Below are 25,202 nucleotides of genomic sequence, written 5' to 3' on the forward strand. Positions count from 1 at the left end.
AATGTACATGAAAGTATTTTGCCATCACTACTGTTAGAAGAGCCATTTTATTTTTTGTGAAACGCCAAGCGCAACCAGCTTGTTATATTTTATTTAAATAAAAACGAAAATAAAGTTCTGAAAACATAGATATTACGCTTAAAATTGTGAAAGGTATATGGTGAACAATTTTCGACTATCCAAATAGAATAAAGTGATCGTTTTTCAAATATTTTTCCAGGCACGCTGTCTCCATCAAAAATAAACAAACTGGCTGATATACGCTGCAATATGTAACTTGCTACTTAAAACTCAACATCATTATTTTATTAATGCAAAAAATTATGTTAAATGTGATGAGATAAACCGAAAAATGTTATATTTATAAGAAATTATAAATGTTTAATCAAATCAATAAATATCTACACAATCGTGTTTTACTTGACCACAATGATTCTTCTACAATTACCTTAAAATGCACATTTTCTGATAGTTTGCAGGGGTTCTTATTGGCGTCCTTCGAAATTGATCTAAATAGGCACCTAATAATTGCACTGATGAGAAACTTTTTCGTAGTAACTTGGCGTGGTACAACTTCTCAATAGTGACGGCGCTCTTCCGATGAGTTTTTGATGTCGTATATGATTGTTTTCGACGTAGTGGGGATTCTCAGAAGCGCCCACAAATTCAAAAAATGTTGGCAGGGTAATATCTTCCTCTTTTTTAAATTTAAAAACAGTATAGAAAAGCAAATTCTATTATCCAGTTTTATTCTAGTGTTATAAAATGTGGTGTTGTACACTCATAGAAAAAAGTCTGCTAAAAACAGCAGTCGATGTCTGCTGTTATATTTTTGTACTTCAGGGCCAAATGAACAACAATTTATAAAATTTTTAGGTTATAAATTTTTCCCCAAAGCATATTTAAGAACCAAAAGTAGTTTTTGGTATATTTTTGCACCGTAATATACTTACAAGCTCCTAAATACGATCAGCAAACATTTTGTTTGCTGTTATGCCACAATTCGATAAATATTCAGATTTTTGGTCACATACTATAGATATTCATAAAATATTGTTTTAATTATGTTAGGATAGCTTTTAAGTTGACATTTTTATTTTTTTAGCCAAAATAAAACATGTTTTAGAGTAATCGAGCTTCAAAAATAGCAGGAAATGTTTGCTATTTCAGCAAACAGTGACTGCTGTCCCTTTTTCAGCAGACTTTCTGCTGTTTTAGCAGACTTTTCTGCTGTCCCTACTAACAGATTTCTTTGGGTGTAGATATATGGGTCTCGTCAGAAAAAGATTTGCACATTAGCGTAGCTAGACAATTTTCCTAGGGGGGGGCTATAGCCCCCCTAGCTAAAAATTTATATTTCATTTATTTATATTTCAATTAATGTTTTATTTCATAAAAATGAATAATATGTAATGGTTCTAATTCAGATTGAATATGATGAGGGAGTATTTTGGACACGGTGGCATATCTGCTAGCTCGTCAGCTTGGGGAATGGGTACCTTGCACCGCTCATCATACCATTTGAAGCCACTTACATAATTCTTCGTGTCCAGAAGACATAAAAAAAAGAAACCTCTACAATAGGTGTAACCACAATCACACAATTACAGGTCTTTTGTCCCGTCCGTTGTCAGAGCCTCCCACCCCATCTACTGCCAAACAAGCCTGTAGCCTATGATTTTCCGTTGGCTCAAATAATAACTCAGAAAAACCCTTCGTTAAATAAACTCACCGTCCGTTTAGTTAAGAGAGTCCATCTAGCCTGTCCGTCTACGTTATCGAATCTGTCCGCCTAATTGTCCGAGTCCAAACAGTCCATCTGTTCTTTTCCAATCAATTATCCCATACCTACGTTGAAAACAACACCTTAAAAAAAACAAAGCTCTACTCCATTATGATTATCTCAATGACGACATAAAACCAAAGAATTATTTCAAAATTTAACCAAAATTTATTAAAACACATTATCCTTATCTAGATACATTCTTAATCCTAATTTACTAAATGCTAAGACTATATACTTGTACAATTTGATTTTTTTTTCTTTTTTTTTTATTTCATTCAAAAATTTATTATTTTTCTTTTTTTGTGTTTTTTTTTTTTTTTTTAATTCATTAATTAAATTTAGCCTAAAAATACATACAATTTCCAATTCATAGTGGATTAAGTTTACAGGTTACCCCTGAGATTTTGAATTTCTGTTTATATAGATTTTTTTTTTATTTTTGTTTTTTTTTATTATTTTTCTTTTAATTATTTATTTATTTTTTTTTCAATACAATGTGAGAATGGATGCGAGTCTGATAATTCTGTATTCTGTGTCGATAACAGTGTCACCTGTTCACCATCAGCAGCATCTGTACTTTTATCAGTAGTTTGTTTTGATCAATTATTCTGTATTGACTTCGAATTTACGTCTTTTTCTTTTCACTGTTTTGGTTCTTTGTTTTTGTTTAAATTCCTCATTACATTTTGCAGATCGCCTATTCTTCGCTTCTTTGTTGATAACTCTACACATTCATTCTTTTTATTTTGTTATACAATTCTTGCATATTTTCTTCTTCTCCACGTATTTGTTTTGATTTATATTTTTTTTTGTTTTGGTTTTTTTTTTAGTTTTTGTTTTTGCCTTACATTTCGTCTTATTATTTTGTGTTGTAATTCTTCTTTTTGGTGAATTCTTATTTTCTTAGTTTTGATGTTAGTAACATATCACAAGTATTTAATGTTATTTCTTAACATGTTTTTCATTTCTCTCTGAGTTGCTATGATGTTTATCCAGAGAATGACACTTTTATTATTTTGTAAAACTGGTTTGGCCTAACACTATGAAGGCTTAATCTACACATGTACAATGTACTTGGTGGGTGTAAAAAAAATATCCCCTTAGTTTTTACCATGTGATTAGTATAACACTAAAGTATATAACTTGTGTGAATGTTACGTAACATTCGTAACAACAATTTTAAAAAAAAATGTCTTTAAATAAATCTTTACACAACATTAAATCATCATATATTATATATATTTTTATTTTCCAGTTTTTTTTCTGCTTTTGGCTTTATTTCTAACAGGTATAAACTATGCACTTTTATAATTCATAGCATTATAGTACATTTTTATTGCCAGTTATTAATATTTACTCATTTCTTTGTCTTTGGTTAAATTTTATAATTTTCTCTGGTTTAGTCACAATTTCTCGTTTTTTTTTTTTTTCTTGAATTTCACGAGAGTTTTAACTCATAATCATATACGCTGATATGTACTGGCCTTGCGAGCTATACCAATAACACCCACTGACTAAAAACTTGTTTCTTTTCTTTTTTTTTCTCTCTCCCAATGATATTGTGCAAGAGATAGAGTGGGGCATTCTTGCAGAGTTGGAATAAAAGGGAAGCTAGTCTTGATTATTCCTCACGTAACAGGCTCGCTATCGTCGATACCAGGATTGGTATGGAACGGAAGCGTAAAATCATTAGTCGATAAATTCAATCAAAATTGAAAACTAATTAAAAAAAAATCAGCCGGCAAAAGAAAACGAGAACATGGTAAAAATTCAATTGATATAATTAACCAAAAAAACTAAAATTAAACACATGTCTAAAGATTTCTTAAAGGTTATTAAGTCAGTTAATTTGCTAATTGAAATTAAATGATGTTTGAATCAAATCAATAATTGACATTTTTACTGTTTTCAATAAAGATAAAATATAGTTTCAGTTAATTTTCAATCAAGTTCTTACACATAATATCGAATTAACAATTTGAATATTTTACCGTGTAAAACATTATTTTATACGGTAAAGGATATAAAAACATTATTTGATTCAATCACCCTTTTAATTAACATTGCCATAAATATGTCTCTACACTCAAAGAAAAAAAAGGTTTGACCAAATTGCTCAAAAGTCAGTACATATATTAACTTGCGTTCCTAATTTTAATCTTAAACAAAAGCTATGCTTAATTAAGCGACCTTGTATTGTAAGCAGAATGAATTGGTCAACTTGTTCACATTTTCAAAATTTTGTCATTAACTGAATTTTCTTTTTTTTTTTTTTTTAATTCATATAATCAATTAATTGTTCAATCGATATCCAAATTGATCCTGGTGTAAACTTTCAATTATTTTCATTTCGATATTGGAAACTAAAGCAGTTGAGGCAGTTTAAATCTAAAAAAAAAAACAATTGAATCAATAAATTGTCATTATCGAATCCTAAATTCCGTTTTCGTGTATCCAGGATGTGTGGCCTCGACCCACGACTAATCCGATAAGCCGGGACTACTTAACCCACAAATATGTCTTGTCCATGAAATATGCCCATACTTTTTCCGTCCAGCCCTCCTAGTTCGTATAGTGAATTACCTAACACTTTTAGCACAACGCAGAACCGTATTGCCGTCCTTGGTTCTAGGATAAGGACCCATAAAATCGATATAGAGACGATGAAAAGGTCGTTCGCTCACCATCTGTTCTCCCATCAAGGGCTTCTTGAAGAGGTTCCTAGTCTTACTCACGGAGCATATATCACAAGCCCTTACGGCTTCTTTAACATCCGCCACCATACCAGGCCAAAAATACCGCTCTCTAATCCTGGCCAAGGTCTTGTGTACCCCACCATGGCCTGACGACGGTGAGCCATGTGCAGCCTCGACCAAACCACTTCGCAATTCTCTTGGCACCCACATTACCCATGAGTTGTCATCACCTAAAGGATCCCCACTTACAAACCTAGTGCGCTTATAAACAAAACCCTCAGAAATACATAAGTCTGGTATCGTATCCTTATTCTCCAAAATTCTCTCTCTCAGTGCTATGTATTCATCAGACTCGAAAAATGGACTCGAGAGGTCAATATCCAGCTGTCGATGAATTTCTGCCATTTCCTCAACATGGGCCCGTGAAAGGGCGTCAGGAACGACATTTAGCGAACCCTTGCGATGTTGAATAGTAAATTCAAACCCTTGGAGCTTCAAGCTCCACCGTGCAAGTCGCCCTGTCAGCTCTTTCTGGTCCATGAGCCATTTGAGGCTCGAGTGGTCAGTTATTATTGTGAAGGGTAAACCCTCCACATAAGGTCGAAATTTTTTTACACTGAGCACCGCGGCGTAGCACTCAAGCTCTGTCACGCTATAGTTTTTCTGTGCCTTATTTAATTTAGCAGACATGTAGGCTATTGGGTGCTCATGATTGTCATCGTCCAGCTGAAATAGTACCCCACCAACGCCATGGGTTGATGCGTCACACTGAATATAAAAAGGACGGTTGAAGTCTGGATTAATCAGTAAAGGAGCTGAAGTAAGGCAATCTTTAAGCCGGTGAAAAGATATAAGGGCCTCATCGGAAATCAAGAATTTCCTGATGTTTTCCTTTTTCAAACACTCATGAAGAGGAGCAGCAATATTGGCGTAATCGTGAATAAATCTACGATACCATCCACACATGCCGAGGAACCTACGCAGTTGTCTTGGTGTCTTTGGTATCGGGAATTCCCTTATTGCCTCCACCTTGGTATCATCAGTACGAATACACCCATTGCCCACGATAAACCCTAAATATCGAACCTCCTTGTAGCAAAATTTACTTTTTTCGACATTTATGGTGAGTTTCGCTTTTTTAAGACATTCTGCTACACTCTCCAATAATGTCAAATGCTCGTCGAAGTTGGCAGAGACCACTAGAAGGTCGTCAAGGTAAACGAAGACGTTGGCTCTTAGACCAGCTGGAATGACCTTGTCCATGAGCCTACACATTCTCTGGGCGGCATTACAAAGACCGAACGGCATTACCGTAAAGTGGTATAATGGCCGCCCAGGGACTGTGAACGCCGTCTTTTCCCTTGACTTCGCCTCTAGTGGTATCTAGTGGTAGGAAATGGCAGAAATTCATCGACAGCTGGATATTGACCTCTCGAGTCCATTTTTCGAGTCTGATGAATACATAGCACTGAGAGAGAGAATTTTGGAGAATAAGGATACGATACCAGACTTATGTATTTCTGAGGGTTTTGTTTATAAGCGCACTAGGTTTGTAAGTGGGGATCCTTTAGGTGATGACAACTCATGGGTAATGTGGGTGCCAAGAGAATTGCGAAGTGGTTTGGTCGAGACCCCACCATGGCCTGACGACGGTGAGCCATGTGCAGCCTCGACCAAACCACTTCGCAATTCTCTTGGCACCCACATTACCCATGAGTTGTCATCACCTAAAGGATCCCCACTTACAAACCTAGTGCGCTTATAAACAAAACCCTCAGAAATACATAAGTCTGGTATCGTATCCTTATTCTCCAAAATTCTCTCTCTCAGTGCTATGTATTCATCAGACTCGAAAAATGGACTCGAGAGGTCAATATCCAGCTGTCGATGAATTTCTGCCATTTCCTCAACATGGGCCCGTGAAAGGGCGTCAGGAACGACATTTAGCGAACCCTTGCGATGTTGAATAGTAAATTCAAACCCTTGGAGCTTCAAGCTCCACCGTGCAAGTCGCCCTGTCAGCTCTTTCTGGTCCATGAGCCATTTGAGGCTCGAGTGGTCAGTTATTATTGTGAAGGGTAAACCCTCCACATAAGGTCGAAATTTTTTTACACTGAGCACCGCGGCGTAGCACTCAAGCTCTGTCACGCTATAGTTTTTCTGTGCCTTATTTAATTTAGCAGACATGTAGGCTATTGGGTGCTCATGATTGTCATCGTCCAGCTGAAATAGTACCCCACCAACGCCATGGGTTGATGCGTCACACTGAATATAAAAAGGACGGTTGAAGTCTGGATTAATCAGTAAAGGAGCTGAAGTAAGGCAATCTTTAAGCCGGTGAAAAGATATAAGGGCCTCATCGGAAATCAAGAATTTCCTGATGTTTTCCTTTTTCAAACACTCATGAAGAGGAGCAGCAATATTGGCGTAATCGTGAATAAATCTACGATACCATCCACACATGCCGAGGAACCTACGCAGTTGTCTTGGTGTCTTTGGTATCGGGAATTCCCTTATTGCCTCCACCTTGGTATCATCAGTACGAATACACCCATTGCCCACGATAAACCCTAAATATCGAACCTCCTTGTAGCAAAATTTACTTTTTTCGACATTTATGGTGAGTTTCGCTTTTTTAAGACATTCTGCTACACTCTCCAATAATGTCAAATGCTCGTCGAAGTTGGCAGAGACCACTAGAAGGTCGTCAAGGTAAACGAAGACGTTGGCTCTTAGACCAGCTGGAATGACCTTGTCCATGAGCCTACACATTCTCTGGGCGGCATTACAAAGACCGAACGGCATTACCGTAAAGTGGTATAATGGCCGCCCAGGGACTGTGAACGCCGTCTTTTCCCTTGACTTCGCCTCTAGTGGTATCTGCCAAAAAGCATCCTTGAGGTCTATCGCTGAAATAAACTTAGTATCTTGTAGACGACTAAGTATCCCTTCAATATGGGGCAAGGGATATGCGTCCTTGATCGTCCTGGCATTAACCTTGCGAGCGTCAAGGCACAAACGGCATTTGCCCCCTTTCCTCACTAACGTCACCGGAGAGCTCCATGCACTATTGCTCTCCTCTATAACACCCAATTCAAGCATACGGTCCAGTTCACGATACAGGAGCTCTTGTATAACAGGCGAGACTGGATAGTGCCGCTGCTTAATGGGGATATCCTCATTCGTCACATCTATCCTATGCTCCTCTAATGACGTTCTACCCAAACCAAGGCTAGAAAATGATGGAAAAGAACATTTTACCTTATCTAGCTTTTCCGTATCAATGAGTGACAATGAATGTCGTGCCGGGTCCTGTTCTGGCGAAGCATCCACAACCAACTCGGAAATTGTTGCATTAGCTCGAAGAGCTTCACCAACTAAAGGTAAACCAAAAGCTCTCCAAAAGCTAATGCCAAAGTAGAACTCTTGTTCCAAACCAGGTACAATAAAAAAATCAAGGTCCTTGGTAACACCTTTCCAAGTCACAGGAAGTGTAACTATACCCTTAACTGAGACCTCACCTCCGTTGGCAGTACGGACAACTTGATTCCTTAATCCTATCACTCTCCTATCCACACCCTTTAAAAATGTATCCGCATTTCTTCCAATACAGCATGCAGCTGCACCAGAATCTAAAAGTGCCGTAACTTCTTTTCCTGCCACAAATGTCCTTGCAAATAGCCTATCGTCATTCCCAGTCATCAACACAGTTTCTACCAGTAGTCGATTCGATCTCTTAATTATTTTCTCTTTTTCCCTCAGTTTCGTAATTTTCCGGTATTTTCTAGTGCATTTCCTCAATTCATCACAAAAGATTTTACGCCTAGCCATTTCATATTCGATTCTTCGCTGATGTAAAGATTTTCTTGGAGCCTGTTCAACTGCCTCACCTACCTTGAACACACAGCCCCCATTTTCCCTTTTCAAAATCTCTATTGGTCCATGTCCGGGGTTTCTAACTGCTGGCAAAGGTACCCCGTCATCTCTGCCACCTTCACATTTACCGAATTCGGTTCATATTCCAGAAAAGACTCATCTTTGCCACAAACGAAGCATTTCATATCGTGGAAAGTTGATCTGCATACATTCTGTTCCAATGTCTCTCTCTTTTTTCTATAAAAATCCACTGGCATGCCACATTTATAACATAGATTTATATGAAACGGTGACATACAAAGTACATTGGATTTATCTTGAACGCCTAAATGCCTATTAGAATAAACAGTAGGTGAAATGATACCTGAATTGTTGGCACTAGTCCTATGCCTCCTTATATCCTCCTGGCCAGATTGCAATGATTGCCTACCAAAATTTCTTGTTATAGCGTCCACATTAGTATGGTGTTCAGAACTGTCCTGTGCAATCTCACTGACAACTTTGCCTTTAGATCTGGATTCCTTAATGAGCCTCTCGGCTCTCTTACATTCCTTCCTCAGATCAGATATTGTATTTATATTAGAGGAAAATATTAGGGAAGCAACATTATGGCGTAAGTTGCTCCTCATTATTTGGACCAATTCCGATTCAGGTATTTTCTTTTTCAGTCGAAATGTGAGTCCATGTATCTCCGTGTAGAACTCCTCAAAACTTTGCCCTGGAAGCTGTTTACAATCCATTATCTCACGGATGATCTCATAATCACATTCGGAAGATTTGAAATTACTAAGAAGCTCGTACTTTAACGAAAAATAATCGAAATCCAAATCTTCCGAATGGTCCTCCAGAACCTGCCAATACCATTTTGCTGCATTGCCTGTTACCAAGCAATGAAAATCACTGAAGAGTTGGCTAAATGGTACATTATACTGTTCCCTCATTCGCTCAATCCTGAATATAAAACTTTCAACCGTCATGTCTTTGCTAGTCCCATCAAACTTCAAATGCCACCTATCTAAATCTACAGGCCTACGTGCCTCGCACTCTCTATGGCTAAATGAAATACCGGCTCCACTTCCGTTTCCATTTCCAGTAACATTCCCTCGATCATGCGATGTGATTTGTGGATCATGGCCTGGCAACGCACCATCGCCTGTGTTCGTATCCCTCTCCCGGTTTGGCGTGGAACTAGATCCAGGGCCATGAGCAGGATCTGAATCACGAGTCCGCAAGTCAGGACTGATCCCAGAACGCTCCACCTCAGACACACGTTGGCTAAGGGAGGCAAAATCCCCACGAAGTTTCGCCATTTCACTAAGGCAGTCCGACATCAATCTGTTTTGTTGTCCTATCATTTGCATAAGTTGATCAAACTGATTAGACCCTATATTGCGTTGTACATTCCCCGATGTTACTACTCCACCTGCTGCACCACCGCCAGCACAATTCTCGTCGTCTGACATGTTCAAGAGCTGTAATTTCTGATTGAAACTCAAGGAATTATTACCCGTAGCCAATTCGCTACTTATCCTTATCACTGACGATGAGCCTGTCTCTGAAACCCTTCCAAAAATTAGATCAGAGCACCTATTGAGATAATCTGTGGGAATAAAGTCTACTGATCGGGGAATCCCCGTATCTATTTGTGTTAGTATCGATCCAACAACTTGTGCCTCCAATTCCCTCGCTCTTGTCACGCTTCTCGTTATTCGTCTGTCAGGATTATGAAGCCCACTAAGAGGATTAAACGATATCCTCCTCTGCTCACCCATTCACAAAACAGTATTAAAGTACCTGTTACCGTTCTTCTGTTTCCTTTTTCTTCTTTTCTCGTTAATACTGAGTCACCGTGGATTGATTTTATATTTTCTGGATATAATATTGATTGAATGTTATATCTGTTTTTCTTTTGTTTTTTTTTTTTTATTTATTTATTTAACATACAATTTCGGGTTATCCAACAAAAATGTATAATATATGTTTTATTTTTCTCTAATAATTTCTAAGGTGTTGTTTCCGAATGGTATGGAATATTGATTGGAAATTCCCTCCCCCCCCCCCCCCCCCCCCTTTAACACACAACGTCTCACCAAGACTAGGTCTGCAATTAAACACATCATAAAACTTACAGATAAGTATCTAAGGCTGTCTAATTGAGCCTAATCCCAAAAAAAAAATCATCTAAGAACAATCAAGGAATAACATATTATTGCCACTGATACTTCCTAGAAAAGAACACGAAACAAATTTAACACACATTAAGCATTCACTCCAATTTGATTCTAATGGTATCGTTCATGGAACTTCTACTATTGAAACCAATTTAATTCAAACCAAAATTCAGTTATATTCACACAAAAATCTTCGAAAAAATAAATTATCTGCCGCTACATAACTAAATCTCATACTTCATCCATACACACAATTACAACCAAACTGTACGGTATCCTTCGTTGGGCGCCATATGTAATGGTTCTAATTCAGATTGAATATGATGAGGGAGTATTTTGGACACGGTGGCATATCTGCTAGCTCGTCAGCTTGGGGAATGGGTACCTTGCACCGCTCATCATACCATTTGAAGCCACTTACATAATTCTTCGTGTCCAGAAGACATAAAAAAAAGAAACCTCTACAATAGGTGTAACCACAATCACACAATTACAGGTCTTTTGTCCCGTCCGTTGTCAGAGCCTCCCACCCCATCTACTGCCAAACAAGCCTGTAGCCTATGTTTTTCCGTTGGCTCAAATAATAACTCAGAAAAACCCTTCGTTAAATAAACTCACCGTCCGTTTAGTTAAGAGAGTCCATCTAGCCTGTCCGTCTACGTTATCGAATCTGTCCGCCTAATTGTCCGAGTCCAAACAGTCCATCTGTTCTTTTCCAATCAATTATCCCATACCTACGTTGAAAACAACACCTTAAAAAAAACAAAGCTCTACTCCATTATGATTATCTCAATGACGACATAAAACCAAAGAATTATTTCAAAATTTAACCAAAATTTATTAAAACACATTATCCTTATCTAGATACATTCTTAATCCTAATTTACTAAATGCTAAGACTATATACTTGTACAATTTGATTTTTTTTTCTTTTTTTTTTATTTCATTCAAAAATTTATTATTTTTCTTTTTTTGTGTTTTTTTTTTTTTTTTTTAATTCATTAATTAAATTTAGCCTAAAAATACATACAATTTCCAATTCATAGTGGATTAAGTTTACAGGTTACCCCTGAGATTTTGAATTTCTGTTTATATAGATTTTTTTTTTTATTTTTGTTTTTTTTTTATTATTTTTCTTTTAATTATTTATTTATTTTTTTTTTCAATACAATGTGAGAATGGATGCGAGTCTGATAATTCTGTATTCTGTGTCGATAACAGTGTCACCTGTTCACCATCAGCAGCATCTGTACTTTTATCAGTAGTTTGTTTTGATCAATTATTCTGTATTGACTTCGAATTTACGTCTTTTTCTTTTCACTGTTTTGGTTCTTTGTTTTTGTTTAAATTCCTCATTACATTTTGCAGATCGCCTATTCTTCGCTTCTTTGTTGATAACTCTACACATTCATTCTTTTTATTTTGTTATACAATTCTTGCATATTTTCTTCTTCTCCACGTATTTGTTTTGATTTATATTTTTTTTTGTTTTGGTTTTTTTTTTTAGTTTTTGTTTTTGCCTTACATTTCGTCTTATTATTTTGTGTTGTAATTCTTCTTTTTGGTGAATTCTTATTTTCTTAGTTTTGATGTTAGTAACATATCACAAGTATTTAATGTTATTTCTTAACATGTTTTTCATTTCTCTCTGAGTTGCTATGATGTTTATCCAGAGAATGACACTTTTATTATTTTGTAAAACTGGTTTGGCCTAACACTATGAAGGCTTAATCTACACATGTACAATGTACTTGGTGGGTGTAAAAAAAATATCCCCTTAGTTTGTACCATGTGATTAGTATAACACTAAAGTATGTGTGTAAATATAACCATAGCGATAGGCGGTAGGCGAACACTTATTTACGTGTATTTCTTATGGGAAGCCCAAAATCCGCGACGGAACACCGTGACGGCTAGCGGCGTGTCGCTAAATTAAAACTTATTCTAACTCCTTGGCGAAAACTGGTATAGTGTTGCCATCGCTTATCAATTTTTTTAACTCACCACTAGGAATTGCTGTTGCCTGGACACGTGTAGATTATTTTTTCTTGAAATAACTCAACAAATAACAAGCCATTGTATGTTTTTATTCAACTTCATTGTTTAATATTGTCAAAGCATGCTGTATTGACAACAAAAACGCTAGGAAACGTGAAAAAGGGAATTATTCGCCGTCAAGCTTATTGTATTTGCCGTTGCGGCAAAAATGTTTCGCCTACCGCCTATCGCTATGGTTATATTTATACACTATATAACTTGTGTGAATGTTACGTAACATTCGTAACAAAAATTTTAAAAAAAAATGTCTTTAAATAAATCTTTACACAACATTAAATCATCATATATTATATATATTTTTATTTTCCAGTTTTTTTTCTGCTTTTGGCTTTATTTCTAACAGGTATAAACTATGCACTTTTATAATTCATAGCATTATAGTACATTTTTATTGCCAGTTATTAATATTTACTCATTTCTTTGTCTTTGGTTAAATTTTATAATTTTCTCTGGTTTAGTCACAATTTCTCGTTTTTTTTTTTTCTTGAATTTCACGAGAGTTTTAACTCATAATCATATACGCTGATATGTACTGGCCTTGCGAGCTATACCAATAACACCCACTGACTAAAAACTTGTTTCTTTTCTTTTTTTTTCTCTCTCCCAATGATATTGTGCAAGAGATAGAGTGGGGCATTCTTGCAGAGTTGGAATAAAAGGGAAGCTAGTCTTGATTATTCCTCACGTAACAAATAAATAATTATACATCAAAATAACTCGAAAATTAATTTATAATAAAGCAAGTAAAAGTAGTTCCACACATTTCCCAGCAAAAAAATTTGGAAGTTTTTCTAAAGACACAACTTTAAAAGCACTTCCAGAAGATGTACTCTCAATGATGTTCTTTATTTTAACTACTCAGGAAGTTCTTTAAATTCAATTTTTTATAACTGGGTTTTTTCATACTTTTAATGGGAAATTTTAACTTTTTTGTTTCAAACGAAGTAAGAATTCATAATATGGTACAAATAATTTGAATTTTGTCAAAAAAAATTCTAAATCCAATCTGAAAAACTTGTGAATTTTTGAAAATATTTGAGGTCAAACGTTTCCGACAAGCATTAGAATCCATTAAAAATTATAAAAATTATTTATTTGACAAAATATAACATAATTTTTTAATTTACATTCAAAACATTGAATTCGGATCACACCTAAAGAAGTGATGCAAATTCAGTGCAACGGCTGTTGAAATGGAGGACTTCCGTCCTATGACAAGCCCATGTTAAATTCATCCCTTCTTCGCCAATTTTGCTACACTTTCGGATCCAAAAAGATCATTTTCATTACTTTTTTGGCGGCGCTTTTTTGGCTGGGCTTGTTTATTTTTTATAAAAATGGAAAATAGTAAATAGGTTTTCAAATTCTGGGGGGGGGGGCTAAATTTTTCTGGGAGGGTCTAAGCCCCCTCCCCAGAGGCCTTCCTACGCATATGGATTTTCACCAATCATTAGTTGTGTTCCTTTACGTACTACTAGTTACTACTTTTACTAGTTTTTACTAGAAACCGTTCCTCAACCCCAAAAAATAGTAAAAGTATTCACTATTTGGTATTTTTTCGTCAGGGTATATCTAAATGGCATTGTGTATTACTGATGCTTGCTATTTGCATACTTTTTAAATCCACCATTGACAGTGGATGAAAATATTTAGCGATCATTTTTATCGTGAGAGCCAATGTTGAAATTTTCCAAGGGTTTTTGAATAAGCTTGGGTACCTTCTCTGAAAACAATTGGATTGAACCAGCTGAAGTCAACGACATTATTAATCATACTATTCGCATGAGACGTGATCCATGTGATGCTTTAAATTATAGCTCCCACCTACACCCAATGCAAATTTTTTCAAATGCAAACGTTGTTAAGAAATCAGATAAATTTTTCACTTTCTTCAAAGGTGAAGCCATATATCCTTTTCGTGTTATTTTAACTGATAAAACGATTTTCGAAAACTTCAATTAATATTTTCCAAGAAGTCAAGAATTTTACTTCCAAACCGCCAACTTACCGTCAGAAGAAAAAAACTGGCATTGAAGATATTGAATACTCTTTTACTAGTAACGAGTACTCAAAAAATTAGTCAGTAACGAGTACTTGTAATCAAATACTCGTTACTTTCCCAACACTACTTCGTAACTGCGACCATCATATGTTCTTTAATTTTGCGCCATTAAGTTTTGAATTTCCACAAAACTTGGATTAATTTACCAAACACTCGTTAGATTATAGATAATATTCATAACTACAGAATGGATTCGGCTATTCTTGATTGTTTTTACCTGGTAGCTCAGTATATGAAGGCTACGGCCTCTATCGTTGCAGATATAGGGGATCGATCTGGCCCCATAAATGAAGACGTAGGTATTTAAATTAAGAATATGTGTATTTATTATAATGCCAATTTTCCAGCTGGATGAGATAGTAAATCAGGAAATGTACAATTCCATGTGTGAGTGGAGAGACCAAACAAGTCGAATACTCGATTCGCTTGAAAAACTAAAAGCAGTTTTGGCCAAAAGAAAGAAAAGCAATCACGAAGGATTTTTAAAATACTTGGGTTCCATTATGGATACCCTGTCGGACCGACAGTCTTTGGTTTTACAAGCCAAAATAATGGATTTAGCTTTCGAGATGATAACATCATCACCAGATACCATTTCTACAGATGATGGCAATTAAATAATTTCCATTGATATGGATTTTCTATAATTTTAATGTCAACTTCCTTTGTCAAGGTGCATATATGAATTGATTTTTATTGTTTCAACACTCATACAATTTGTATGGAATTTTCTTTCTTCAATAATCTTACCAAGGCAAATGTCTTGCATTCATACAATTAGTATGAAACCATTTTTTTATAAATGTTCATTTTAGTATTGTTATTCGTAGATATAAATAAAATCTTATGTTACTGAAATCGGCATATTTGCCTATTGTTTACAAGTACCATCAAAGTACAGGCTGGTTTAATGCGATTCTACTTTGGGTAATTCGGAGCCTTTTTTAAATTTGAAAGGCACCCAATAAAGCTTTAAGGATCTTGCTCCCAAAAAAGGTTTCAAATATTTTTCAACAAAATATCCAACATTGTTTTTGCATTTCTGCAATTCTCTCCGCCCTTTGCTTTACAGAAGAATTACATGGGTACCCCCTGAAGAAAATTTAAATCTACACCAATATATTCAAAATATAAAATTACTGAAGAAGAAACGCCTATATACGTCAAATTATAAACTCCTAATTATTTTCCTACGATAGGCTAGTGACTAGAGGTGTGCACGTGAGTAATAGTTTACTCACGCACACTCACGACTGAAAAATCATACTCTCGCACGATATTTTTGGTAACTCTTAAGCGTTTTATGTTTGTGAGCAGGAATATTTTCGTGAGTGTAATTCGTTACTCACGCACTCTCACGAAGATATTGTCGTGACTCACGCTCACGCACGAATCACGAAAATGTTCGTGTCACGTGCACACCTCTACTAGTGACATCACGATATTTTGAGGGCACTTAAACTATTCAGTGCATTGTGATATTACAGTTTATCAATGAGTGGTTACCAAATGCAGGAAAAGGCACATACAAAGCTAAAAACATTTTGGTATTCGGGATTGAACCTACGGCCCTTTGCATACAAGAGTTATCTATTTGTTGTAACAGCGCTTTGTGTTATATTGATGCTGCAACTTGTAGAAATATCCAGTTACAGTAGCTTTAAGACCGACAATGCTATATTTATTTAGTCTGGTGGACTACTCTTAGAGAAACGAAAATTAGATCAAATGGCCAAAAAGTTCACCGATTGACTTCTTTTTGTGCACCAGGTGCCTTTGGTGATCCTAGTTTTCGTACAGTACCTATTCACAAACCCTCTCACCACTTTCACACTACGAAACATGGAAATATCGGTTGAAAATATATATATGGGAGCTATATGCATGTCTTAAACATATGATCCATGAACAATATACGTCTGGGATAATGCATTTATTCGTACTTTCCAAATTATTTTAAATTTATAAAGAAAAAAACGAAGTACATAATTTTTTGGCGGTGCGAACTTTTTATGGTGTATTTTGTTACATTAAATTAAATAAGGATGCCTCAAGATTACATATACTATTATCGTAAGTATTTCAATGTTTTTTTAGCCATTTTATGTTAACATTTTTCAAAAATATCAATGATGAGCCTTGCTTGTTTCACTTAAGATGAATAAAATGCCATTTATCAACTGAAATGAGAAAGGAGAAAAGTATGGAAATATATCAAATCTAGGAACCATAAAAAACCCAAGCCATCTACAAACAAATATATATTTTATTTATTAAAAGCGTTAATAATATTTACAAAACACCTTAGGAAGTAATAATAAAAAATGTTAAAAAGCATAGTTTATTTGGTTAGCCACAAAACCATTGTAAATGCGTATCTATACATCAGTTCCATTTTATGTTAAGGATAAGCGCATAGTTTTTTTTTTTTTTGTTAACAATACCACTTACAGGTAATAAACACAATTAGAATTTAAAATATAATATATATTGCCCTTGAATTCTCACAATTTATTAACCGTGTAATACCCATTCTCGCCATCAGGCATCTTCGTCAAGTCGGGAATCTTTTAGTTCCCTAAGACTACGAAAAAGATTTTAAGATAGTCATCCTTCGTCGAAATGACGACTCGTTATTTCTAAAATACAATTCAGTCGATTCGGAAATGAAAAGTTTAAGTTATATCATTTTATGAATTTTTGTTTTATACGAATTAAAAACAAATTGAATAAGAAAATAAACTCAATGCTCACGATGCAAATTATACCGTCGTGAAATAAGCCGTAGTCAAAATGCCGAAGGATGACTTTAGTGTTCAAAAAATAAGGATGACGTTCCAGTGTTAATATGAAAAAATGTTACAACATACACTGGATTTTGTTTTGTTTTACAATCTATAGCTGAGTAATATGTTCAGTTTTCAAGCTGAAAACCAGCTTGTTTTCACGGTTACTTTTTTTAATTAATTAATATAGAAATATAAAATTATTTGCAATCAATTCCTTGGACCTTTTCCTTCCATTATTTGGTAAGACGATCAAAATATAATCGTCTTCATACATATTTTTGTACTTTTAGTTTAGTGTTTTGGTGAAAAACCCGAACATAGTACTCACCTTAAGAGATAAAGCTATAGCTGAACAAAAAATGGGGCATTACAGAGTTACTCAAATTTTAGTTTTAATTCATACGAATTTTCCTATGGAATTTACATTGTAAAAGTGGGTTTGAAGTTTACATTAACTTCTTTGCCTAAAACGCAATACCCACTACAAACGAAATAGTACATTTTGACATTTCAAGTCTTGCTTTTGTATAGGAAAGCTATTTTCAAATATGGAAAAATTAAAATTTCAAGCATATTATGAATGTAATAAACTATGAAATTAACCTCTATCCCTATGTATATATTTTTAAATCTATAATAAAAATAAAATAAAATAAATCCAAAATAGTGCTTTCGAGTGTATTGGACGACATGCACATATTAGCAAGTGTATAAGTGGATAGATTATGTGTGCGCTACATCGACAGTTACAGCAAAGCTACAGTTTAGCGTAGATGTTAGAGGGGAGAAAGTGTATCTTACCTATATCGGTTACATCTTCAACTTCGCCACCTTCTGGAGCTTCAGAGATAATTTTTTCAGCCTCTTCGGTATTGGTATGGAATGGTGAGTCGGTGACCGTAGTATTTAGTCTACAAAACAAAGCAAAAACATAATTAAAGTCAAATATGTACATGTATTTATTTTTATTTGGAATAAATACCGTGAAATTGAACCTCCTTCCAATTGTTGACTAATTAATCCTTGCCAAAACTTGTGCGTCTCAGAAACAACATTGATAGCAAAAGCAGCATTTTTAGCATCTCCATTGAAAGCAAATTGATTTTCTGGCTTGCCATCAGGTATTTTGTAAATCTTGAACCATTCCACGGTAGCTCTCAATAATCCAGGGAAATATTTATCAACATCGCCAATATCATTCATTTTCTCTGCCAAAGGATCTTTCACATCAATGGCAATGACTTTCCAATCAGTTTCGCCCTCATCAATCAAAGCAATAGTGCCCAACACTTTGACTTGTACCACATCTCCACGTTTGGCCACTCTATAACCAATTTCCAAAACATCAATGGGATCATTGTCTCCCTTGCAACCAGTGCTGGGTTCAATGTGATCGGGATTCTCCCAGGTCTGTGGGAATGCACCATAATTCCAAATATAACCCTTGTGAGGGAAACAGTTGGCCACAAAACGTAGTTTACCCTTTTTAACATCTTGTTTGATGGGATTCAATGGATTCTTCAAACTAATCTACAGGATAAAAAGCAAAACACGCAATTAGATAATTTACCTGCAAATTCCAATGATAAATTTTACCTCCATCTTAGCATTTGTCCAACGTGGCACTTCAACCACCATATTGTAAACTGTCTTCTCTTCATTGGCATAGAGGGGAATGTCGTGCAATGGGGATATACCCTTACCACAGGCAGTTTCTACAAGTAAACGTGTAATACATATACATACATCAATTATGCTCGCAAAAAAAGAGACCAAAGAAATATGATTTATAAGTCATTATTAGTTTAGTGGGTCATTGAGTGACCCTGTTGTTGTATTTTAGTTGATAGAAGTATTTTCATCACTTGATTATAACCACATTAATTGGAAGGTGCAGAATAGTGTAACTACACAATTTGTATGTAATGTCATTTAGGACCAGTATGAGACCCAATCAAATCGATTTTTCGATATTTAGGTGAGATCTACTTTGATTTATGTAATATCCATATTAGTATGACTAGAAGCCTCTTTGGATTTTTGCAAATTTATTTTTTTTATCAGTTATGGCCACATAGTATCTTTGAATAATAGAAAACATAAAAACATAACATCAGGTCAATTGATAATTTCCCCTTCTGATAAAAAGACAGTCCTACTAAAATTAAATTCATATGAATTCTAGTCATTCCTAATCAAAGAGGCAGTTTTAAATTATAACTTGCCTTTATGACAAATACATTCCCAGAAAATTAAGCAATATTATGCATGGAAAAATGACGGTAAACCCCCAAAGAGAAATAAGAAATAATAAATAAAATTGTTTTTAATGACCGTAAAGAGAAACCGAACTGAATAAATCCCTTCAAGGGTTATAAGAAAAATAAAGTTAGATATATAAAATATCAAAAAACCTAAGTTACACTGAGCTGTATATATATTTAAAATGTAGTTTTTTTTCATATTCAAATATGTTTTATGCCATTAGATATATGCATATATTTTATAACCCATTTTTTGATTATTGGGGCATTCTATTGTTTCACTTCGATTACTTTCATTTGAAACCAACATATTTTTATCTTCTTATTGTAGAAGTGATAAGCAATATACTTTATAATTGGACAATAAATATATTTAGTAGTATATAATAAATAAGAAATTCCGCCGTGGAAGAAAATAAATAAGGTGTTATGATATAAAATAGGTATATTTCATATCAAAGTCCAACTGCGTAAGCAGCCCCTAACACTTTCAATGCCATGCCCCAAGTTTAACTAAATAATAAATGTATGGGGGTCAGAGTGTGGGTTAAAATGAATGCCAATAAAACCATCTCACTTGATACAGATATCAGGGAATTAAAACCGTTTACATGCGGGCTGGAATATCTTATTCTTTGGCTAACAAATTATTGGAATGTTTTTAAAGCAATCTTATAGATTTATTAAAAAATTGAGTATAACATCAAGTATTTTTTGTTTCAATATCTTTGTTTTTTTCCAACCCAGCAAAAACTCTCATTACCCGGTAATCTTATAGGTAAGCCTATTTAAAAATTAATTTCACACTTAAAATAGAAATAAATGTAGGTGGTTTAAGGGAGTTGGATTCGTGAATTACGTTATAATATATCCAATAGTCAATTCACATTAGGTTCGAGAAGTATTTATTTTTGTCATTACAAGTTAGTCATTATAACTCGCCGCAATGTAATGCAACGTGTAATGACAGCTTTACTGCTGGTAAGGTCAATTGTAATGAGATGTGGTTACCTAGTTTTTGCTGGGAATTTATTTCATTCCCCGATTGGTCGCCCTAGTAAATACCCTATTGCGAATATTTAAAGAGTTCCTATTTTTTTTTAACGCAAAGCCTCTTCTATTTTATTCTTCTCGAAAAACACGAATACAATTGAATTCATAAGAGCATAGATCCGGAGGAAGGGTTGGGTACAATTTAAATCGGTTACAAAGTACCTTTACATCGAACACTTTTTGATTTATAGACGGTTTAAGAAAATGTTTCAAAAACATTTTTTAACGTAGAACCTAAACCGATAGCCAGAAAAACTTGGATCATACCTCATTTGAGAGGTGATACCTTTACCTTTTTATGTATGTACATGAAAGTAATGGGTTCACTAGAACCGCTCTTATTAATGATTATTTACCTACACCTTAGGCTCGCATAACCGGTTACTTGCTACTTCGACATAAAATTTAATTCTCTATCGACCCAAATTGCTCCTTTATCTCTTTGGCTTCTAGACACCACAATTTTTATGCAATTTGCACGAAGTTAGAAATCTAACCCCCATATTCATAAAAGTTAACATGAACTTTAAACCTACTATTACCATACAAATTCGTTCGATAAACTGTCAGTAAATTATTATGAATATGGACATAAAAGTATGGTAGTAGACGACAGTAATGGAATATATTAATACCGCTACGAATTATTAGAACGTGATGGAGCTATTTAAAGGAGCTACTTCCTTTCTACAAAAGAAATGATACGTCCGAATCAATTCAATTCAAGAGAAGGCCGACTCAGCTAGTGATGCTCATGTCCAGTAATGATTGACTTAGGATCTATCTCATTTGGATATCAACACTGTGCTATGCATTTCTTATGAGAGAGAAACTGGAAACTGATCAAATGCTAAAGTTCACATTAAACCTGCCTTAACCCTCTAATGCCCTATTTCTTTGGGAGCTGAAAAAATGTCTAAGATTTATGATACAAAAGCAATAAAACTAAACAAGAAAAAACCTATAATGTAAAACCCAGTATATGCTGCAGTCTCTTTTAGAGTTTTAACTAATAGCCTGTTTCTGTATGTCCATCGAGCTCTATCAATCGACTGAAATGGAAACAAACAGCTGAATTTATAACCAAAAATCAGCTGTTTCTATGCATTTCATTCGATCTATAGAGATCGTTCGACATACCGAAACAGGCTTTAAATTTTGTTTTTATTGTCTGTGTGTTTTACTAAAAGCTTCCCCTTTAAACCAAGCCCGCCTAAAGGCGGATTCGGGCATTAGAGGGTTAAAGAAACAAATATTATCTAAAAATCACTACTATTTACGTACTGCAATAATGCACAGCCACCGTAGCAGAAAAAAAATTATCCGTCTCTAATTCTGAGCTCTTATCAACGAGTGCCATCAATATTGTATACAAAAAAATTGCATAAGCTTCAATTGAGTGTATTGTCATAACTGAATAGTGAAGGGTAGGGGGTTAATGGTATGATAACACCAACTACCATTTCTTTAATCATGCACATGTAATGTTATGGTCAAAGTCATTTTAATTAGTGTACCTCTTAGTAAAATTTAATTAACCAGCCCTACTTACTGTAGTAAATGCTATAATTTGTAGAATTGGGTGCTCCCTTTTCGATAATCTGGTATGATGTGGCCATAGTGCGTTTGGAATTGCTTGTAGCTAACTTCTGTCGCTGGAATATACAAGTTTTATGATTAAATGAAACTACTGATGACGAGAACAATTTTCCCCTTTCGAGAAAACACGCCGGTCTGCCAAACACGTTATAGTAACCGGACGAAAGTGTGAACAAGCGCGACATTTGGCCAGGTAGCAAATTTTATTATCCTAATTCAAAAGCGTTCCATCGTCCCCCTCAACGCATCTCGAATACGTCTGGCCAGACGATGATCATCGTCATCCCTAACGGCGTGCTTTCGCGTTAGATTTTGCGATAGTTGCATTGCCAATTTGAAATACAATAGCTTGGTTCGCGTAAAAAAATGTAAGACAATTTGTTATTGTGGCAACCAATGGCTTTTGAATAAGAAAATGCGTGTTTTAGAAGGTTTCCTATAAGTTCGAACCTAATCTCTGTTTTCGGATACTTATTGTAATAAATAACGCCATATTGGCGTCGATTTTTGTTTAAAAAAATAATTGGCCTAGACTTTTGTTTGATAATTTTACGAGTGAAAAGAACAAATGTTTTGATAATTTATGGAACATTTGTAGCGCTGTTTAAATAACACCATTATTATATCAAAAGTGAGTGAGTACTAAGATCGAAATTAACGAAATTTTCACAAAAAAATGCATTGGTGTTTTTTTGGTACGGAAAATTCTGTGAAGCATTGTTATCGATTTTTACATTTTTCTACCAGAAGCAGCGTTGCCACAATGAATTTTTATTTTGGACCAACATTTTTCCTAAATTGGACCAAAATTCGTACCACCGGATCATTTTTCCAAACTAAACTAATATAAGAGATACAATTTTTCCAACATTTTACTTCGATAGAATTTTTTCTATGGAAAATGTTGTCAAAATTTTATTTCTATAGAAAATTTGGAAAAATTTTATTTCTATAGAAAATTTTATTTATTTATTTCGTCTAGGGAAAAATATTCCTTAATGCTTAATAATAAATTGTGTTTAACAAGTTCTTAAATTGATTAATATTCAAAGAAAAGTCTACGTCGTATAGCAAACTTATTCTATTACATTCTGTAAGAAATCTAGTGATGGGCTCATTCATAGCGTAGCTAGTTCTATGACAAGGAACATGAAAAACTTCAAAATTTCTTAATCTTCGGGATGGTACATGAAATCCTATTTTACTAAGAATATAAGGACAATCTAAAGTGCCACATATAACTTTATATAAGAATAGAATGCATTGCAGAAGTCTTCGATCTTTTAATGTAGGCAAATGTATCAATTTACATCGATGCTCATAGAGTGGAATTGGCTCAGTAAAATTGAGTGAACTTAAGCAAAACTTCACAAATTTTTTCTGAAGACGTTCAATACGATTGATATGCGTACTACACGACGGGCTCCAAACCTATGGAAAATTTTGTCAAAATTTTATTTCTATTGAAAATTTTGTCAAAATTTTATTTCTATAGAAAATTTTGTCAATATTTTATTTCTATAGAAAATTTTGTCAACATTTTATTTCTATAGAAAATTTTGTCAAAATTTGATTTCTACAGAAAATTTTGTCAAAATTTGATTTCTACAGAAAATTTTGTCAAAATTTTATTTCTATAGAAAATTTTGACAAAATTTTATTTCTATAGAAAATTTTATCAAAATTTTATTTCTATGGAAAATTTTGTCAAAATTTTATTTCTATTGAAAATTTTGTCAAAATTTTATTTCTATAGAAAATTTTGTCAATATTTTATTTCTATAGAAAATTTTGTCAACATTTTATTTCTATAGAAAATTTTGTCAAAATTTGATTTCTACAGAAAATTTTGTCAAAATTTTATTTCTATAGAAAATTTTGTCAACATTTCATTTTTATAGAAAAATTTGTCAAAATTTTATTTCTATAGAAAATTTTGTCAAAATTTTATTTAAAGGGTGATTCTTTTGAGGTTAGGATTTTCATGCATTAGTATTTGACAGATCACGTGGGATTTCAGACATGGTGTCAAAGAGAAAGATGCTCAGTATGCTTTGACATTTCATCATGAATAGACTTACGATCTGCCACAACGTCGAATTTTCAGTGAATGGGCCCTAGAAAAGTTGGCAGAAAATCCGCTTTTTTATCGACAAATTTTGTTCAGCGATGAGGCTCATTTCTGGTTGAATGGCTATGTAAATAAGCAAAATTGCCGCATTTGGAGTGAAGAGCAACCAGAAGCCGTTCAAGAACTGCCCATGCATCCCGAAAAATGCACTGTTTGGTGTGGTTTGTACGCTGGTGGAATCATTGGACCGTATTTTTTCAAAGATGCTGTTGGACGCAACGTTACGGTGAATGGCGATCGCTATCGTTCGATGCTAACAAACTTTTTGTTGCCAAAAATGGAAGAACTGAACTTGGTTGACATGTGGTTTCAACAAGATGGCGCTACATGCCACACAGCTCGCGATTCTATGGCCATTTTGAGGGAAAACTTCGGAGAACAATTCATCTCAAGAAATGGACCGGTAAGTTGGCCACCAAGATCATGCGATTTGACGCCTTTAGACTATTTTTTGTGGGGCTACGTCAAGTCTAAAGTCTACAGAAATAAGCCAGCAACTATTCCAGCTTTGGAAGACAACATTTCCGAAGAAATTCGGGCTATTCCGGCCGAAATGCTCGAAAAAGTTGCCCAAAATTGGACTTTCCGAATGGACCACCTAAGACGCAGCCGCGGTCAACATTTAAATGAAATTATCTTCAAAAAGTAAATGTCATGGACCAATCTAACGTTTCAAATAAAGAACCGATGAGATTTTGCAAATTTTATGCGTTTTTT

At 34.6% G+C, this 25,202-nt stretch overlaps 2 protein-coding genes across 2 annotated transcripts; one reads left to right on the plus strand and one right to left on the minus strand.

The window, feature by feature from the left end:
* Positions 1 to 14,714: 14,714 nt before the first annotated feature.
* Positions 14,715 to 15,507, plus strand: LOC142237480 (uncharacterized). The gene is made up of 2 exons (XM_075308814.1): positions 14,715 to 14,944; positions 14,997 to 15,507. Exons 1-2 carry the CDS (start codon positions 14,837 to 14,839, stop codon positions 15,264 to 15,266), a joined length of 378 nt encoding a protein of 125 aa, XP_075164929.1. The 5' UTR covers positions 14,715 to 14,836; the 3' UTR covers positions 15,267 to 15,507.
* Positions 15,508 to 16,635: 1,128 nt separating this feature from the next.
* Positions 16,636 to 22,554, minus strand: Nurf-38 (Inorganic pyrophosphatase Nurf-38). Its single transcript, XM_075308813.1, has 5 exons — positions 22,308 to 22,554; positions 19,035 to 19,153; positions 18,421 to 18,968; positions 18,240 to 18,349; positions 16,636 to 16,829 (listed from the first exon to the last, which is right to left on the minus strand). The coding sequence occupies exons 1-5, from the start codon at positions 22,537 to 22,539 to the stop codon at positions 16,798 to 16,800; spliced, it is 1,041 nt and encodes a 346-aa protein (XP_075164928.1). The 5' UTR covers positions 22,540 to 22,554; the 3' UTR covers positions 16,636 to 16,797.
* Between the last annotated feature and the right edge of the window lie 2,648 nt (positions 22,555 to 25,202).

This window comes from Haematobia irritans, chromosome 5 (assembly GCF_050003625.1).
Source record: "Haematobia irritans isolate KBUSLIRL chromosome 5, ASM5000362v1, whole genome shotgun sequence".
NCBI lineage: Eukaryota > Metazoa > Arthropoda > Insecta > Diptera > Muscidae > Haematobia > Haematobia irritans.

What these genes read in the sequence shown, in the direction of transcription:
- Nurf-38 (XM_075308813.1), bottom strand. Translation starts at nt 22,539, where the DNA reads ATGTCGCGCTTGTTCACACTTTCGTCCGGTTACTATAACGTGTTTGGC. An exon ending in GGACAAATGCTAAGATGGAG is followed by an intron (nt 18,969 to 19,034) that starts GTAAAATTTATC and finishes TTTATCCTGTAG; the next exon opens with ATTAGTTTGAAGAATCCATT. An exon ending in GAAGGAGGTTCAATTTCACG is followed by an intron (nt 18,350 to 18,420) that starts GTATTTATTCCA and finishes TTTGTTTTGTAG; the next exon opens with ACTAAATACTACGGTCACCG.
- LOC142237480 (XM_075308814.1), top strand. Translation starts at nt 14,837, where the DNA reads ATGGATTCGGCTATTCTTGATTGTTTTTACCTGGTAGCTCAGTATATG. An exon ending in CTGGCCCCATAAATGAAGAC is followed by an intron (nt 14,945 to 14,996) that starts GTAGGTATTTAA and finishes CCAATTTTCCAG; the next exon opens with CTGGATGAGATAGTAAATCA.